Below are 19,726 nucleotides of genomic sequence, written 5' to 3' on the forward strand. Positions count from 1 at the left end.
CCTTTTTCCACTGCATATTTCCGATCCATCCAGAGCAGCCTCTGTCTTGAGACTGCATTTAGTCTTGTAGCTTAGATTAGATAATAGAATATTGGACAGTGCATTCAAATATTCCGTCCATCACCAATTTACCAGCTGACCGTATTCAATGCTCAATTGGTGAAATTCCCAATCAATTGCAGCAGCTGTGATCTGTCGCGCGACCCGTTTGCTGAAAAACTCCCCGAGACAAAACATCGTTAATGCCGCGAGAGCGAGAAGGCACACATAGAGTCAATTGAAGGAAAAAAAACGACCATACAAAGCTGTACTTTTTGTATTCATTTTGCACCTCCATTGTCAGGTGGAGGGGGCGCTAGATGGAAGAATTGATTGTGCGCCACAGAGAGTCAATAATCCATTCTTCCAGCCGCCTCGCACCTCACCTCACCCGCCATAGTCGCGCAAAGCCAAGAAAAACGTACGCTCGCGTCACCCACATCCATACTCCAGCATAGTCACACACGCGTAAGTGTCCGTGGGCAATTGAAATGCAGCATATGAGAAAATTGTGCGGACGAGAGAGAAAGAGATGTCGTCCTATATGGAATTGCCGATGAGGGACGATTGTGTATACAGTTTGCTCTCCATTCGGTTCACCTCTCACTCCCATTGTCCCCTCCCAACATACAGACAGATATCTAATGCTCGCGACTCGCATGAGTCTTTCGCTCATAGCCACGAAAGAAATCATGCACACAACACTTCGGGGGCTCTCTAATATCTCTCTCGCACAGGGCGACACACACTCACGCCAAATTCCACCAAATCGCCCATGAGAATGTCTCTCCACCGCGCACCGGCCCCCCAGCCCGCCCCGTGTCGCACAAGGTGCAACCAGACATGGACTCTGACCGCGTCCAAGTGGGAGAGAAGACATCAATTCGCATTCAGCGAATACACATCTCCTCTTTACTCACACGTGAATTCCATTCTCACATTTCGCACCCCTTCCCGCCCATTCACGCTCTGGACTCCTCTTCTGCTCATGACCAGCCGAAAATATTATCTCATTCTCCCGCAGGAGTGCACATTTTTCTTCTCTCCCTTAATCATGATGCAGAGAAAAGGGTTTATCATTCTTTTTATTCCTTCTCGCAACAAAATGCAAATGGCAGAATGTTTACAATATTTCTCTCTTGACTTTATGTTCTTTTCTGTATGCCACAAACAGCGTCACACATTTAGGTATGTGCGCTTCATTTGCAAATTAATGCTAATTCCATTGCATTTCATTAATACAATAATTCTCTTAAAAACATATCTTATTGTAGTTGTATTAACTCTTGCAACTGTGTGACAATTTGCCACATTGTCTAACAAGATACAAAAACTTCGCTTATCAGCCTTTTCTCACTATGCTTTATCTCATTATAGATTGATAGAATGGCCTCAATAGCTGTGACACCATTGATTTTGGGGAGTTTCCAACTCCTTGGCAATCAATACTTACAAAAAATTGTACAGCCGAACGTTTCTTCTGGACTTATGAGAAATGTATTAAAACTAATTACAGCTGTTATTCCCGATAGCCATCAGAAGTAAAATGAGCATTGATTTTCAGATTAAAAAAAAATGATATGGTTGATATGGTTATAGGGAAAGATGATGAAATGGATTCACCCAAAATTTATCCATAGAAGTTGAAATTAAGAAATTAAATAGACAAGCAAAGCAAATATTTCGCTGAAGATGCAGATAAAATTCAACACTGACGTTATGAAGAGTTATTATTCTAATAAGATATTAGTAAGCTGATAAAATGAATGCATCACTATATCAAATTGATCAAATTCAAATCCGCTTTTAGAAAAAACCCAACGAACAGGATTTGAAGAGTAATAAGTTACAACTGAATTTTGTCTACATCTCAATTGAAATAATTGCAATCAAGAAGATCTTCAAGAGACTTGCGAAAATGCCTAAAAACAGAGATTTCTGCCATCCAAGCGATTTTCTAAATTTGACTAAACCGTCACAGAATTGAAGAAATACATTCTCATTCAGGCGAATCATGCTAAAGAGCGTCACAAATCACTTCCAAGAACAATAAAATCCGAAATAGACTCATGATAAATCCAGTGAGAATTGCAATTGCACTGCACACGGATGGAATGTGCGAAGAGTGGCTTAAGTGATCGCTTATATTGATGTGTGAGTTGGGCAACTTTAGTGATCTCACACGGTGAATGCAAAAGACAGTAAATGGTAGGAAAAAGCTCACCGTTGCCTGCTATTTGAGGCTGAGTTAGTGAGAGAGTGAGAGAGAGAGCGAAGAGAGGCGCTTACCTGTGTGCCAGGTGGACACGTCGCGGGGTCATCGGCGGGTCATAGTCGCAGAATTTCTCCGATCGCTGCTCTCCTTTGTCTTGTCGCTCGCTCAAAATGATCTCACCCGACATTCCGATGATTCATAGGTGTTTCTCTGCTCAATGCCACGCGTTTCACAGTTCCTCGTGAGTGGGATTCCTCTTGGTCGCGCCGCTGCCTTTCGCTCGTGGCGGGAAAGCCCAGAAAGAGGATGGCAGACCGCGAACATCGCGCGCGCGCTTCACGAAGGCCGTGTAGGAGGACACGCAGTTGCCGATGAAGTGATTAGATATCTCCAGAATGGCCAGATCGAGGTGGGGATCATCTTCAGGCAGCTTGTAGACTGTCACACCTGTTCTCTTGAACGCCTCCGTCAAGTCACCGATCATATGATTGCTGTCCGATGCCACGAAGACACTTCGGATCTCATCTCCATGATGATACTCCTTGTATTTCTTCATCTCTCGCTTCAGCTGTCGCACGATGGCGTCGCGCGATGGGAAGCACATGTCGTGCGTCAGGGCGCCCTTCTCGCCGCGGTAGCCAATGCACTGGGCGACAGCGAAGAGTGTTGGGCTGTCTTTAGTGTGCTCACACGTCCGCACCCAGTCAATTCCGTTCCTCAGATGGATTCCCATGAAGGCGCCACGCGGCAGAGTCTCTCGCCTGAACTCTTGCGCCCTCGTCAAGAGATTCTCGCTGAACTTGAGATATTGCTGCAGCTCAATGTTCTCCCGCTGGACAGGAAATGACGCCGGAGCACCGCTAAAGGCCAGAACCGGGAATTTCTTGGCTGGATATCCCTCAATCCACTTCTCAGCTACACTGCCGTGGTGTACATCGTAATTCAGTGGCCCGTAGAATTCTGAGTCGACAAAGTCTACTTGGAATTCATCCCAGAATGCCCCAAAGGGATTTCCATCTTTGGCATTGCAGCTGTTTGTCTCCTTCCCATCCAGAGACTTTCTCGCCATGTAGCAAAAGGAGATTCTTTTGTCCTCGGGCCACACATCCTTCCCTATGGTGTCCATGAAGTTCCTCATCAGGATCACTCGATGGTATTTCCGGAGAGGCTCCACTTGGAAGTATTTGTCAAAGGGCACTTGAATAGACTTGGAATGTCCCTGCCGGTATTCCACCCACGGAGGCAGTATCAGGGTTCTGTTTAACTGTCTGGCAAACGCCAGAGCGCCCAGGAAGTGATCAGCTTGGTTGCCAAAGCGCCCTATTCAGTGGAAACAGAGAAAATTGTAATTTTTCCGGTAGTAATCAAAGATAAGTGGGGTTAGGGTCTCACCCATGCAAGGACAGTACGCTATGTATCCGTTTAGATCCACTTCTATCAGCTCACAGGCGCTCCATGTGATCCAGGAGATGATCACAAGGAGATAGCTGATGGGAAACCACAGCATTTTCACTGAAAACCGACCAAAACACACACTTTCCAGAATTCAGCAATTCAACGACCTCAACGACGCCTCTTTTTGATGAAGGTGTGGACCAACAGGTGGCGTGAGCAGCTGAAGAATTATTTAAATGTGCCAGAAAATTGTTGTTATTTTAACTCCGTTGGTTTTGCTTTTCACAGTTCTGGACTTTTGGGAAATTGAAACATGTCCTTAAATATTCTAGAAGACATCTCACAACAAGCAGTGCGTAAGTCCATGGGTATTCTTCATAAAATTTACCAAATTAAAGTATTTTCAAACTACGCCACTGAACTTGCATTCAGTGCGCTGAATTCAACAGGAATTTCCGTTACTCAGAGACTCAGAAAGATCCAGTGTCCTCTTTGTCCTCCAGTTCTGCCCCAATTTTACTCAACGATGGACGCGTCGAACATTGCGGATGAGAGTTTCCCATCAGATGTGCTGCTTAGCGACTCCTCAGGCGATGAAGACTGTCGTAAGTCATTTCCTGGCATTAGTATTCAGAAGACACCGGAAAACCTGGGCCAGAAACGCTCAAAGTCAGTGGATGAGCTGAGCCATTTTGGGACTTCAAGGGGCGACGACTTCAAGACTTCAAAACGCTTCAAGGGGCCTAATCATTATCGCAATGTGCCCAGCAAGGTGGCCCAGTACATCTCCGCCTTGCCGAAGCCAAAACCAGTCACCAAGCGTCTTGCGAAAGTGCAGACGATGCCAGAGATGCGCGCGCTGGATGAGCAGGTGTCGGGGCAGGAGCTGAAGAGGACAGAGGCGGAGAAAAAGGTGGAAGAACTGGTGGGCTACAACGCTAAGCTTCGCCGGCAGATCCAGGAGATGGAAGCGCAGCTGAAGAATGCCCGGGAAAGCGAAATAGCCACGATTCGACCCTCGGAGATTGTCCACGAGGCAGACGTTGGCGTCCGGAGGCGTTTCGTAGCGCCCGCAGAGGAACCGGAGACAGTCGTGTTCGACAGCTCACTGGTGAAGCATCGCCACGGGAAGACGCAGCAGCTGAAGAAAACCGTGAAGAAGCTGCTGTGCTGCACCGGAAGCGACACTCAATCGCTGGCTCGTGAGAACTACACGTACGTGAAGCTCACACACAATTCCCGGACCTCTGATTAACTACTTTAAAAAAAAAAACTTCTTTTCAATGTACTAAAATCAGTATTTTACATTTATTCAATAAATTTCTTACTTAATCATCTCTTTTTTTCATTTAAACAAACTTCACCTTTATTAATCTCTCTCTTCACTTTCTTTAAAAGTTAAAATAGTTTATCTCATCTTTCCTTACATTATTAATTTAGTAACTTCATCTCTAATTTTATTTGCTATTTCTTATTTGCTTTTCAAGTTTAGTTTACTCAATAAATAGTTTTTTTTTATTCTTTTAAATCTTTCTCTTTTTTACTCCTCAATGTTAGGGTTTTTCTTTCTTTCTTTCTGTCTGGGAAATATTTTATAAAAATTGAAAAATATTTCTTCAATTCTTCTTTTCTAATTCATTATACAGTGAAATCCTCTTTCTTAAGTAGACTCTTTATATATATTTCTTCTTGTCAAGATTAAATTCCATAAAATCTACCAATAGCTATCAAGTGATAAAAAATAGTCTGCACAGAAGAGGGAGAAAGATGGGATTTTAAAGAACATTCAAAGCCATATCAAATAAATTACTTCTTTGTACTGGATTTTGTTCTGCTTATGCAAGGTTTTTTTTTTGCTCTTAAAAAGATGAATTCTTTTGTTGTTGTCATTCCCATTCGCGCAAAATCACTCCCTCGGGTTTCTTAGGAAGAGAACAGGTAAAAGTAATTTTACAAACTCAATGTATAAAAAAAATTGGGAAAATTCTTAATTCTAGTTACTATTTATACTATGTACAAAATCTTCACACATTCTCTCCATCATGCATGCGATCATTGCTCAACGAAATTCTTATGAAGAACTTCCAATCTTCACATTCTTCACATCATCATCAATTATCAATAATCTACAGTTATTCTCTAGCGAACCTACGAAATATTTGCAGCAAGTGAACTTCTAATTTAACCTTTATGAGGAAGAAAATCAAAGGGAAAGAAACAATTTTTACACACTAATTTTCACGTATTATATACAGAAAAAAAACTACTTCTCATCTCAAACTTGAGCAATTATATGTGCTTTTTCTCCTCAGCTTGTCATGTGTCTCATAACAGAGCGCCTATGGCACCTCCTTCCTCCTCCTTCTCCTTCTCCTTCTCCTCTTTTGTACTATTCTCGACCTTTGTCCCGCTCTCCCCCTCCTCCTCGTCCCTCCTCTCCTCACTCGCAGTTGTCGAGACTTCCTGCATCTCCTCACAATTCGCGACATTCACCGTGGACGATGTCACAACATCGCACGTTGTGCTGGACACATTCGGATTCTCCTCGCTGACCACCGAGCTGTGGAACACTTCTGCAATTGCAACGCCACCTTTTAGTTTCTATGGTCTCATTTGGAACATTGCGCCACTGCAAACACACTCTCACCTCGAGCTGGAAGTCCACTCGTTAGCTCCTGAAGACTCTTGTAGGACTTTAGAGACTTGAGACGCTCCGACAGTGACTCTTGCTGCAGTTCCAGCAACGTCGGCGTCGGACTGAACGGAACTGCAAGACAGAAGAGGACAAAAGTTGTGATTAAGTCAAGCATTTATCATTCAAGGTGTTAGTGACAATTAACTCTCTTAAAGCTTTAAGAGGCGTTTTCAGGAAAACTCTCTCAGAAACTCACCATTCTCTTCAGGAGTCGATGGTGTTTTTGTAGCACTTGCACTGCTACTGCTGTCGTCCTTCAATTCCGACAGGATACTGGATTCCATGTTCTTGGCATTGACAAACTCTCCTTCCATCTCCTTTCCACCATCGCTATCAATCGTCAGTGGCGATGTTTTCTCACCGGTTGGCGTTAAGTCAGTGGATTGTAGTTTCCTCTTCCTGTATTCCGTGATTGAGAGCTGAAAAGTGCAAAAGCCACACTGAGAATAGTCCTCTTAAAATCATTGAAATACGCACACTAACCTTCCTCTTGGGCGCTGGTGGCGGCTCTGGTACACTGATGTTGGGATTCAGCCTGGGATCAGCACTGGCTGTTCTCGAGTACACCCTCGGCGTCGGCGTAGCGGCGACAGGAGCAGGAATGGGATCCAGCGAAGTGAAAGAGGCCTTCTGGAGAAAGCCAGTCTGAACGACAGATGGAACAGCAACCGGCGGCGGCACTGGCTGTGGTGGAGGTGTGTTCAGCGTGGTGAAGTATCCAGGCGCTGCCGGTGTGAACATATCCCGGAACGCTGTATTCTTGTCCAGATAATCGGACAACGGTGGCGGCGGAACACTGACATTGGCCAGTGGTGGCGGTGGAAAAGTGCTGAACATCGGTGGAATACCAAAACCAGCCGGTGGCGGAGGAATACTGGTCATGAGATTTGTAGCATTGTTCAGCAGATATGACGAATACGATGCCACTGTTGTCTGAGGTGGCGGAATGCTGGAGTTGAAGTTCGCAGGAAGTTCCAAAGGCGGCATTCCGTGTGGAATGACAATCGGTGCTGGTGAAGGTTCAAGTTGAATCTCTTCAATATCTGAACTCTGTCTCTTCTTCGCCACTTTCTGTGGCTTCTTGTCCACAAACTCCTCAGAGTCAACTCTCTGCTTTGCTTTTCTATTCCTTGACTTCAAGAAGAGAATGTTTTCGGCATGAAATGAGTGGATTTTCTTCTGCAAATCCGCTATCTCATCACTATTGACATCCTCAATTTCCACCAAATTGCCATGGTCCTTCAATTTAACTGCCTCCAATGGTTCTATGTCAAAGGATTCTGGATGAATCTCCTCCTTGATCACCGTTTTAACATCCTCAATTTTCTCATTTTCCTTCTTCACTGGAAGAAGAGTCTTCTTCTCTTCCGCCTCCTCTTCCAGCACCGCCTCGTTTTTTACCTCAACTGGCTTCACATCTGCAATCTCCACTTTAGCTTCTGGCTTCTGTTCCTCACCAAATTCAATCTTTGCATCCTCAGGCTGTGGAGTCATCGGAAAAAACCCCGATTGTGTCGGTGACAGATCCTCAACCATGTCTGAGCATTGCCTGGCCAGACGCCTCTTCTTCAGCGGCGTCATGAAGCCATTCGGTGGCGATGGCACCATTTCATCCAGGCATTCCTCCGAGATCGCCTGACGCAGCCATCGCTTCTTCACAGCACTCTCACTCCCACCAACTGTGGGCGGAGTCGGTAACGGCGGCGGCACGAGAACAGTGCTGCTCTCCTCCTGTGCACTATTCCTCGACTGATCCTCCTCGTCAGCCTTCGTGTCTGTCAATGTGATAAACTCTTCCACCTTCTTCGCCATTATGCTGAGATTTTGCGGCTCCTCCTGCATCCTGTGCACCCCACGATATTGCTGTGTCCCGTGAATAGACACCGCCGCATGCACTAGAGTCTCCAGATTCTTCCCAGGACTAGCACCAGCATTCCCAAACAGTTCGCTGCTCGGATAAGTGACAGCATCCGCCTGATTCAGCCACTCATTCATAATAGTCTTCTTCGTCTTTGTCTTGTGCGGCAACTTGAAATCATTCTCCACACATTGATTCTCCAGCGGCGCCACAGCAGCCTCGACTAGCATACAGACACTGGCAAATCCACCGACTTCCGCCTCCGCCTGCTCATTCTTCCTACCATCTCCAGCCCCTCCTGGTGTCCTCGCCAATGCCAACAGCATTCCTGCTGCATTATCATCATTTGCAGGCGTCTTCACAGGTTCACTATTCCTGTACAGTGACGCCCCAGAAATCGGTGGCGAGAGCATCGCGCCAGACTCCTCCGAAGTGGCATTATCTGACTCATTGGAATTCATTCGACTTCTCCGTCTCTTCCTCTGAGTATTCACTTGCTGATAAGATTTACTGCCTTTGCGCTTCTTCTTCTTCTGATGATTGTTCAGCAATTTCTTCTCGTCCTCATCCTTGAGACTCTTCTGTGTGCCAAAAGGTGAAAAACTATTCCGCCGTCTCGACACGGAACTCGATGAAGTTCCAACACTTGCACTGCCCGAACCCTTTTGCTGCTTCAATTCCTGCTTCCTCTGTGATGTCTTCTCCATCTTCTCGAACGCCTTCAATATCGCCTCCATCTTTCGCTCTTCCCTTGTCAGCTTTCGCGCCTCCGGAGCCTCTTTACTCGCCACAGACTTCTCCTCTTGTTTCTCCTTCACTTTCACCTCAGCAACATCCTCAGCGCTATGTGATGTCATTGATTTCTGCTTTACCACTCTTTTCGGTGGTTTTGGCGTCGCCGGCGGAGGATTTGGCGTCAGTGGTGCCGAAGCAGGACTCAGTGGAACAGCCTGAGGTGGAACCACAGGCGCAGGAACCACCTGTGGTGGCGCTACGGGTGTCTTCACTGGGGATTCCGGGGCACTGGGTGGCAAAATAGGTGACAAAGCAGCCAAAGGGACGGGTTCCTTTACTGCTGCCACCGCCTCAATATTGGGCGATAGGAGTGTTGGTGTCCCAGGAACACTTATGGTAGTCGCTGATGAGGCTGTCGATAGATTGAGTTGATTCCTCGTGGGCGACGGTGGATATTGAGTCACCATTTGTGTCACCGTTGGCGGGAGACTCGCTTGAGGAGACGACAATGCAGCTGCCGCCGCTTCCAGAAGCTGTGGCTGAATGCTAGGCGGCGCCAGAGCCGTGCTGGAAATTTGCGTGGGCACAAACACCTGTCCATTGGGAGATAACATGCCCACATTGCTCTCCCCAGACGAGGACGTCGATCTATTGCGACTGAAAGAGTTCTTGCTGCGCTTATAGCCGCCACTCTCTTTCGGCTGCTTATGATAGTTTCCATTCACTCTTTTACTCGCACTCTTGCCTCCGCCCGTTGACTGTGACAGAGATGATGACACTCCCGTGCTGGGAAACAGACAGTCCTTCGTCAAGCCACACGCACATACAGTGGATGTGGGCGACGAGACACTTCCCTGACTCACGCCTATCAAGTCATGAGGCTCATGCCTGATGGTGATCTCTGTGCTCTCCTTAATGTTCAGCATTGACACAATGTACAGATGAATTGTCCCCTTCTCAATGAAGTGCACCACCTCGGCATTGGGTCGACATGATCTCCTCACGAATCTCGCCTCATTGCCATACGTTCGTGTGTCCACACAAATCTCAGGCCCGTCATTTGGCAGGCGATAGAAGAAGATGAATGGCCCCGGATTCTTACTCACCCGACTGCTGGCCGTCAACAATTGCTGCTTGTACTGTCCCGACAGCATATACTTCCCCCGGATCTCCACAATGGGCATATTGGGCGTCAAGTCCAGACTGCTGATGAGTATCTTCCCACCAGCATGCGGCACTGTGCCACACTTGCCATCCAGATTGCCCACATTCTTCAAATTGTACGCATGATTGTTGAGTTGCTGGTGACTCAGCTGCTTCCCCAGCGCCTGCAGACGCGCCCTCAACTCTGGTGAATAGTGATTCGTCACCGCCTGCTCATAGTTCTCAATCCACGTCCTCAGATTCATCACACTCTTCTCCACACCACCATTCTCTGCACTCTGCTGCTGCTTACTCTTCCTCTTTGTACCCTTCTTCGTCTCCTTGCGCTTGCCATTCGCCCGACTGCCACTGTCACGCTTCTGCCTCTTGCCCACAAATCCCTCACTCTTCTTCCTGCCCAAAGTTCGTTGCTTCTTCGATGTCGGCGACAAGTTGTTCAGCGGCGCAATACCACTTCGTTGTTGTTGCTCCATCACCGGCATCGTCACAGTGCTGTCAATGGCAATCGTCTGCTGCGGCAGCGGATTGAACATCATCAACTGCTGCTGCTCCCTTCGCTTGATCAGCTGCAACGACCGCGCGCGATTCTTGTCCACCGGCCTCGGCTGACACACCTCACAATTGTACTCATCCGGAATATTTTGCCTATCAATTCCCATGCAGTCCACATGTTGCCAAGCCCTGAAAAATGCACTCATTAGAACCCTTTCTCTGCACAATTTTACACACACGCCGCACACAAGCTCCAATACTTACGAGCATTTGTCGCAGCAAATCATGTAACCATCATCATGCGTGAGATCACAAATGCACCGCGTCACTGAGTCATCCTCACCCTCACCTTCGGGCGCCGTCTCTGTCTCCTCACCCAAATCGTTCTCCAGGGCGTTCTTACCACTCCGTGAGTCATTGCTTATCACCGAATTGTTATCATCATCGTGTCCTGCAAACAGACAAACAGTGTGATTTCGTGTGTCCACGGTAAATAACTACTTTTCGCCTCCACACACGGAAAGTGAGTTTGATTTGTATGCACAAGAGCTCAGCGGATTTCGTATTATACGCTAAATATGCCATCAGACAATTCACATTCTTACAGGGAATAAAAAATCAATACCTGAACCCCACTTTCACTCGTTCAATTTTTCATCCATCATGAATATCTAATGATTTCAATAGTAAATTAGAAATAGCAATTTGTGTACATGGAAGTTATTCTAGGTAAGAGAATTTAGTCATTCACAATAACTGTTGGACAAACTATTGAAGACGGAAGTATTAAGCGATGTGTTGAGTGTACAGAACATTCATGATTACCAGAATATGAACAGGACTTACAAATGTCAATCAGGAGTAATACTCACTTTGTTGATTGCATGAATATCCCATCAGAATGTGGGCAAGACTGGTCTCCGTTGAATTTGCACTGGTGTTCTGGAAGGTGTCTGTCGGCGTCTCCTGACTCGCCATGCCTTCTGGCATGGGAGCAGCATAAGTGTGATCCTGAAGTGCCGGATGCTGCATTATCAACTTCGTGTCTTTTGCCGTAATTTGCTCCTCTCCATCCGTATAGTCATCCTGATCGTGACTCTGATCGCGCTGACTGTAGTCCTCATTGGACGCCACCAGCGGTATGTTGTCAATGAATGTTGTCGTTGTTGTCTGCAAATCCGATGTATTCACCCTAAAGTATTCCGGTCCATGTTTCCCATCTGGCGCCTGATAGTGTGGCATCGGATATTGCTGATGAATCTGCACAGGATTCGTTTCCGTAGTCATTGTGTTCGATGAGGTGATTAAGTACTTCTGCTGCTGTATGTAGCGATTGTTGTTGTACACAGCTTTCTGTGAGAGACTCTGAAGAATGCGTGCCGACATCTCCTCATCCATTGACATGCCGTTCATGTACATCATATCATCGGTCGTTGTACTCGACACATTGTCCACTGTTGACGATATTGCTGCAGATTCTTGTGCTGAATTTGCATATGTTGACGAATTCAGTGGATTCATCATCCCAGGATTCCCCGAGACATTAGATTTGATCTTCGCCACCGGCGGCTGTGTAACATTCCCTTGAGCATTCACATACTTTATCGTACCACCTTGTATGATATTGAATGGTGGCACCGTTGTGGCATTCTGCACCATCTTTATCTGACTCCCGGGAATTTGTGATGTCGCCTGAGGCATTGTCGAATTATGATGCTGCACTTGAATCACCTTGTTGGACTTCACAATCTTCTGACCACCACTCCCCTGAATCACCAAATTGCCCATACTCGTCACAGCGCGAGTCTGTGTGACAGAACCCATCGGTTGTCCAGTTGAGATGTTGTTGAACTTCACCGGAACTCCTGTGTTGTTATTGAGTGACGATTGGATGTGAATTCCTGCGGATTTTGGTATATTTGTCGATGGATATTGCTGAGAAATTGTCGTCAAATTCGGTGCTGGTGCATTGACATTGTTGTACACTTGCTTCATGATCTTGTTGGTCACCTGACCAGGCGCTGGTGACTTCAGTGGAGCCGCTTTGGTCACCGTCTTCACACCCTGAGCAATCTTCTGCCCACCAACGTTGCCCGTGTAGATCTTCATGCCAGACGGGAACACTTGCTGCGTCCCACTGACAATCTTGGGCGCCTTCTGGCTCACACTATTGAATGCCGTGGTCTTCACTGTTGCCTGCTTGGTGACCGGCTGAAATTGCTGCGGCTGCGACGTCGCCAGGCGCGACATGATGATATTCCCACCAAGTGTAGGATGCGTTAAGGTCTGTACACGCGTCAGTACCTGAACATTCCTCGGCACTGACAGCTTCTGCACAATTGGCGAGGGCTTTGGCGGCACCTGCTGACTCGCCTGACCCTTGATAGGGTTCATCAGATTGACAATTTTGCCGCTTGGCGGAATACTTTTCGACACAAAGGCATTTATATACCCACTATTTGCACTGGAATTGATTGATTTGCTCGTTGTATTCACAAAATTGATGGTTTGCTGTGTCGCCTGCGCTTTTGAGACCAGCGTCACATTGCTAATGACATGCACTTTCGATCCACTCTGGCTGTTCATCAGCTGTGGCGTCACCACATTTTGACCACGATAATTGCCACCAATCTCCTGACTTCCACTCGATTGCTGCTGCTGCTGCTGTTGCTGCTCCTCCAGCTTTACGATTTGGGGTGACGCTATAATCTCATTTGTTGCCAAATTGATGACACTTCCCGTGAGATTTCCTCCACTCTGACCACCTCCTCCTCCTCCTGCTGCCACTTCTGCCTCCACCACTTCGCTGTGCTGCTGACGGAAGCCATCACTGGCGCTGCTCGCCATCACCTGACCACTGTCCACCACAATTCCACCCCCTGAAGATGGAACTTGAACTGTGGTGGACATTGCGATGTCCTCTGTGCGCTCCACCTCAACCTCCAATTCCAATTTGGTGTGGACCAAAAGGGATCTCCTTACGGTTCGTCTCGGCTTCGTTCTCTCTCTCTCAAGTGCTTCTCTTCTTTTCACCTTCGCCACTTAGAAGGGAAAAGCGGGGAGAATTACCTCCACAGAATCCACCTTTCTAGCCACTAATATCGTTCCTTTCTATGTTTTTTGTGCACTATTAGCATAAAATAAATCTGGAAGAATGTAAGAAGAATTATTAAATTTCCTCCAAAGTGAAAACCTTAAAGGATCACTCACCTTCTTTTTCTGCTAACACTACAATTTCCATGACATGCAAAAACATCGCACACATCAGAGATTTCTTCCAGGGATCCCACGATAAACTCCTCACAAGAAGAGAATTTATCTGCAAGTAAACAGAGAATAAGTTCACATTAATCATTGAAATTATTAGCAAACATTTTGAGAGCTTCTAGTGTCATGGAAAATCGACAAACATTGAGATATGTTAGAAATGAAAATGATTTTGTATCTCAATAATTTGTCTATCAATAAATAATTCACAATTTGCAAGTACATTTTCATCTCTTCTACGACTTTTTTGGAAAGTAAATGGAATTTCTGCGCAACTTTGCGCACCCCAAATTTTATGCTCCTGGTTTGCAAACAAAGAAAAACATTGAAAGACGACGACTTCCTTCATCCATATTCTGTCTATTTACAAAAATTCACATGAGAGCTTTCTTCTGGAGCTTTTCAAGTTTTTCATCGCCTTCGCGACTCAGCAAATCGCCGATATTTCTCGCACTCCCTGAATTCACTGATTTTTTCTTCCCTCAAGGCCAACCATCCAGTTTTTTTTTCTCCTTCATTCCACCCATTCCGCATACATATATTCATTTGTGATTTTCCAAGTTGCTTTTTTTCAGCAACACTCTCTTCTCCGCGCCACACACATGAAAAAGAGTCACAATGTCTGTATATAGTTCTCTCAAATACACCTAAAATTTTGTTGTATTTTGTGTATTGGCATTTAAACCACTCGTACTGCGCTTAATAAAACATTGCCAGTGTGACGCAAGGTTTTCAAATACAAACATTACAGACAGAATATTTGGGGACTTGTTGTATATCTGCTGCATTCAATCGTCTGGAATTTCACCCCACCAAAGAGATTCAAAGATGTGGAGTGCATAAGATATGCATTCTTGATTTGTCCTAACATCGCTCGTCATGTGCCATCAATTCAAAGGAGTTCAGGAGAGTCTGACAGAATAAAAATGCAGTGTGTAACAACGAAATCACCTCAATTCATCCCTTTTCCGCAAATGTTCATAGTTTCTCTGTGAAATTCACCAAAATCACCTCAACTCATGCAGTCCATCTCATTCACACTCCCATGCCAATAAACTACCTCAACAGACCATTCCCTCTTCCACCTTTCCCCCCGTGTATCACATAGCCAAGGTGTCCCAAATTCAACCTTGCCGCCACCCTCACACCCCCCAAAGGCGAGAGCGAGAAAGAGATAGAGATCTCGTAGGAAAAGCCACCCCCAAAACATCCACATCAAACACCTTTCTCTCTCACACTTGTCACTCAATCCCCAATATCATCGTTTGCATTCGAATCTGCCATTCTATTGATCCAAAATACACAACACACTCGCCTGTTCTCTTCCTTTTGCAAATTTTTCATTGTGCGATAGTGTACATATGCTGTGCACATACTCTCTCTCTCCCCCTCTCTCTCTCTCTCATACAGTGACATACAATCGTCAATAATGTGGAGAGACTGCGCTACATTGCGCGACATTTGTTCAGTCACAAAAGTGGAAGAAATTCGATATAATAGACACATCTTATGAAAATCTATGAGAATCTCAGGAGACAACAAGGGACAAAATAAGACAGTTCTCATGATATTTCGAAGAATGTCTCATAGAATATTGCATGACATCTTATAATCTCTCCATTCTTGCATTGTATTATGAATCAGAAAGACAAACAAATACCCAAATCACACTTTAACCCTAAGAAGCGCTGTATATAAAATCCCTTCGATCAAGCTGGCCACTCTGGCCAATTCAGAAGAATATGATGATAGAGAAAGGCTTGAGATTCAAATTTGGCCATAACGGTCACAAAGCGCCTCTAGTGTTAAAAAAAAACATATTCTTCATTGTGATCTATTGAATATAGAAAAATCAACGATGCATAAATTCTTTTCAAATATTAATCATCCCAAATGGCAACAATGTTTGTGTCTCCTTTCTTCATCGCATCATACTCAAAGAGCCTATTGAAATGTGCACTTCCTGACCCAACTACTTTTCCCTGGCACACTCTATGTACCAGAGAGAACGCACCACGGCAATCGTGCGCATGTGCACTGAAATATAGTGTGAAAGAGAGAGAATTTCTCTCTGCTTTGCTTACATATAGTATATTGGCAATTGACAAGTGTGTGCGAGAGAACTGATACAAGATGTGGCAAATTTTCTAATTTTATCCCACACACAAGTGCAAAAATACTGCATTTTCCTCATTTTCACCACTTGGGACATATCATGTCTTCACATCCTAACCTCAAATATTCCCTTTGCATATCGATTAGTATATATATATCTACACCCTTTTGTTGCATTGTACACTCAGCGAAAGTCCTGACAGACAAGATCATAAGAACTGCATAACATTTTTTGTGTATTGCAAAAAAAAAAAACAGCAGCTCCAATTCTACTCCTCCTTACATTGCTTCTTTACACAATAGCGCATTTTGGAGTCACTGTACGAAAGCAGAAAAGAAAATATTTTTGTCTATTTCACATATATGCACTTCACTCTCTTTCAAATTCAGGTTATTGACCATACACACAACACACTCATTTCCTATTTATTTTATGGTGTGTTTTCTTTTTGCCAATTGTCATTAACTTGTGCTACTATTTCTGGCCTTTCTGTGTACATTTTTACCCACGTTCAAACAGTGCGAACTCTCTTAAGCGATTATCATGTAAATATATATATATATACAAACAATCCTTCAGTGCAAATTTCATATACAACACCGCATCCACAACAGTGTTTATATATTTAAACAAATATTATGATATATTGATAGCATTGTGTTGTAAACAAATTGTCACAGGAGTGAATTTGCCTTTATGCAAAAAAAAATCTCAGGTTCTCTTATATTTGTGCATAAATTTTTTTTTTTTTACAGAAAAACAATAAACAAAAACATATTTATCTCCCCCCTCAATTCGACCAAGGATAAGACAAGCATTCGGCCCTAAATCCAAATCTCAATAATTTACACATTTTGAAAATGCAAATAAATGCGTAATGCTGACCAATTGTGCGCTCTTTTTTAGGCTCTCGTGTGCGTGTGAACACGAGAGAGGAAGGAAGTCGATTACAATTGTTTTTTTTTCCTCCACATCACACAGAGTTTCTCTCTCTCTCTATCAGCAAATACAGCAGTGAAAAAGACCATGAATGAGCATGGATATCTTATCATAACAGTGTGTCAACTGATTTCAGCTGTTTGTGGACCTCCATATAATGTATCAAAAATTCCTCGATCACCCGTGCAAAGACTTAGGAAAGTCACAGAGAGCGCAATTGACTAGCGAGCATCTTAAAATAAATTTTTCTATCGCACCTCATCGTGTATGTGACAAAAACACACGCGACATAGGATAGGCAGAAAGGAGGTAACATCGCGATAGATGGAGTTAGTGTGACCACGAATGCTGTCTCGCTCTCGCGTGTGGTGTTCTTATTTCAAATTTTAAATTCAATCGCGCGCAGCAGTGGAAATAGACATTTTAGCGATACACGAGCGAGTCTCGCACACTTCTCGCCGCCACTCTTCCATCTCTCATATGTAAACATTCGCTATTGTATACATTTACCATTCATTTTCATATTGATACAGCGCCAATGCTTGCATATGTGTGTGTGTATGTGTGTGCAGAGTGTAATCAAATATGGCTGACGCTTTTTTATACACACATCTCTCGCTGAGCTCCCTTCGTGGAGGCACTTTTGATATCGCATATTCTCCTCACCAGCCATCTATCGTCATCTCCCATAAACACCCATTCGACCACTATGGGTGAGAGCGAGAGCGCGTGTGCGTGAGAACAGGACAGATTCAATGGCCGCCTCTTTACCACGCCTGCGCTCAGTGACAAAATTCAATATAATCCAAATAAATTCACTCGTCATGTGTGTGCGTGTTGAGCAACACAAGCCCTAGATTGTGCTCAATTGTGAAGTCAGAATAAATGGCCTATCAACCACCACAATCCCCTTCACGCCACTGGGATTCTCCAGGCCGCCACGAAAGAGTCCCAGCAATTGACCTTGAGGCGTTTTGCTCCACAAACTGTACCGTTTCTCACGCATTTTACGATCTTTTAACTCACTTTTAAAATATCTTGTTTATACAATATGCTTTTTTACTACCATTGAAGGAATTTCTGTTTTTTTTTCACGGCGTTTTGGGTGTGAAAAATTACCTAAACGATTACTGATCGATTCTATTATTTTTGATTTAATGAAACACTTTAATCTATTTTCAGAAAAAGTAATAATTTTTTTTAGTTAATTTGCCTTTGGTTTGTTCCGTAAATGTCATTCAAGGTTACATCTAAGTTTTTTTTTGAGATAGTTTAAATCGACAAAGTAGTTTAAAGCAAGAGACAAGAAAATAAGACAATCAAAAGCCCGCAAAAATAGGTTCAAATAAGAAACAACTCTAAAAAAAAACATGGAAATATATCCTTGATTAACAAATCCTTTTCATAAACCGTCTAAATTTTACAAATCTATTCCTACACTTTCTCAGCTTACTTGACGGGCATCTCATATTCCTTCGATTCGCAATAGCTGTGACTTTGCAACGCGAGCACGCCGAGATCGCTCATTTCCATCTCGCAGTCTCTCTCTCTTTGCGTTCTCTGGCTCTCGCTGAGGCGAACAGACAGAAAAAATACACATCGCGACCGCTCTAGTCGTCTCCTTTCCACCCGGTGAACATCACCCGTTCTCGCTCTATCATTTTTTTTGATCAAAAATAAATTATTTACTATCTTCTACGGGGCGAATAGTGCGAGCGAGAGAGCGAGAGAGAATTCTTCGCTCATCGCAGTGAGAAATTTTGCAGGGATTTTTCGCTCTCGTGAGAGAGAGCTGGACATGGCCTCCTGAGGGGGCGCACGGACCGTCGCAAAAACTCCAATAGGCGGATTTTGTCACCCAGTCAAACCATCAGAGAGAGGAAAATAAAACAACAAAACCGCGCAAATGGAAAATTTTCGCCACTCAAGCTTTCGGGGGGATTTTTCGCTTCGTGAAGGCTCTGACAGGCTTCCTGCCACACTTGCCGCTAAGGTGCTGCGGGAAATATTTGTGGACGATGCGATAGGATAAATTGGCGTTAGCAATTGAACGCTTTCTCGCTTCCACAAAACGATAGGAAAACGTACGCCATTGCTCTGCGTTCTCATTTCTCCGCCATTTGTCACACAGTGTGCGAGAGCGAGACAATCAGCTCTGTTCAGAGAAGATTCGATATTCGGTCCACTGGGAGGTGAAAAATCGCCGAAAAAACACTTTTTCACACTATTTCGCGATGGAAAAATTACGGAAAACACTGTGGCGAGTTCTTTTCAACCAAAGGAATACATTTTCTGGGAATTATGGGATGTCTATGTGGGAGAAAAATGTCTCCGAAGTGGCGACCGAGTCGTCGACTGGAAATAAACAGCGGCAAATTCCGTGAAAAACTTCTTTTTCCTCACTGAAAACTATTAAAAAACCAACTGCAAAACTCTTGAGGCACTTTTTGCACATTTCTGAGGCGACAAGTTGCGGAGAAGACGGATTAAAAGATGGATTTGGGAGTTCGGTGGAAAAAGCATTTCAATAAACACTCACTTCAGTGGATATTTTGCTGTAGACACTGCTAAACGCCTCACTATGATGTCTCAATCCAATCTCTGGCACTTTAGTCACTCTGTAGACACTATTTGCGTAGATATCATTGCGCCAAGTGCACTGAAAATTGCCTTGAAATTGAAAAACATTCACACTAAACTCTAATGGCCGCCATATTAGTAATTATTCCGATTGGCGGTGGCGCTGCATGTGGTCAGCACGGGAAACGGCGTCGTGACAGCTCCGCGACATCCGCTGAATACGCCATGTTT

The 19,726-nt window shown here is 44.6% G+C and overlaps 3 protein-coding genes across 3 annotated transcripts; 1 reads left to right on the forward strand and 2 right to left on the reverse strand.

The window, feature by feature from the left end:
• Positions 1–1,106: 1,106 nt before the first annotated feature.
• On the reverse strand, positions 1,107–3,953 carry LOC132256117 (GDP-fucose protein O-fucosyltransferase 1). Its single transcript, XM_059752309.1, has 2 exons — positions 3,647–3,953; positions 1,107–3,574 (listed from the first exon to the last, which is right to left on the reverse strand). Exons 1-2 carry the CDS (start codon positions 3,759–3,761, stop codon positions 2,484–2,486), a joined length of 1,206 nt encoding a protein of 401 aa, XP_059608292.1. The 5' UTR covers positions 3,762–3,953; the 3' UTR covers positions 1,107–2,483.
• On the forward strand, positions 3,825–4,904 carry LOC132255961 (uncharacterized). Its single transcript, XM_059752135.1, has 3 exons — positions 3,825–3,842; positions 3,938–4,005; positions 4,082–4,904. Exons 1-3 carry the CDS (start codon positions 3,837–3,839, stop codon positions 4,902–4,904), a joined length of 897 nt encoding a protein of 298 aa, XP_059608118.1. The 5' UTR covers positions 3,825–3,836.
• A 200-nt stretch (positions 4,905–5,104) lies between these two features.
• Positions 5,105–19,641, reverse strand: LOC132256362 (uncharacterized). The gene is made up of 8 exons (XM_059752723.1): positions 19,455–19,641; positions 13,804–13,912; positions 11,466–13,739; positions 10,858–11,044; positions 6,828–10,782; positions 6,541–6,763; positions 6,297–6,416; positions 5,105–6,222 (listed from the first exon to the last, which is right to left on the reverse strand). The coding sequence occupies exons 3-8, from the start codon at positions 13,501–13,503 to the stop codon at positions 5,975–5,977; spliced, it is 6,771 nt and encodes a 2,256-aa protein (XP_059608706.1). The 5' UTR covers positions 13,504–13,739; positions 13,804–13,912; positions 19,455–19,641; the 3' UTR covers positions 5,105–5,974.
• Positions 19,642–19,726: the final 85 nt, after the last annotated feature.

Source organism: Phlebotomus argentipes, unplaced genomic scaffold (genome assembly GCF_947086385.1).
Source record: "Phlebotomus argentipes unplaced genomic scaffold, Phlebotomus argentipes genome assembly contig_5, whole genome shotgun sequence".
Classification (NCBI taxonomy): Eukaryota; Metazoa; Arthropoda; class Insecta; order Diptera; family Psychodidae; genus Phlebotomus; species Phlebotomus argentipes.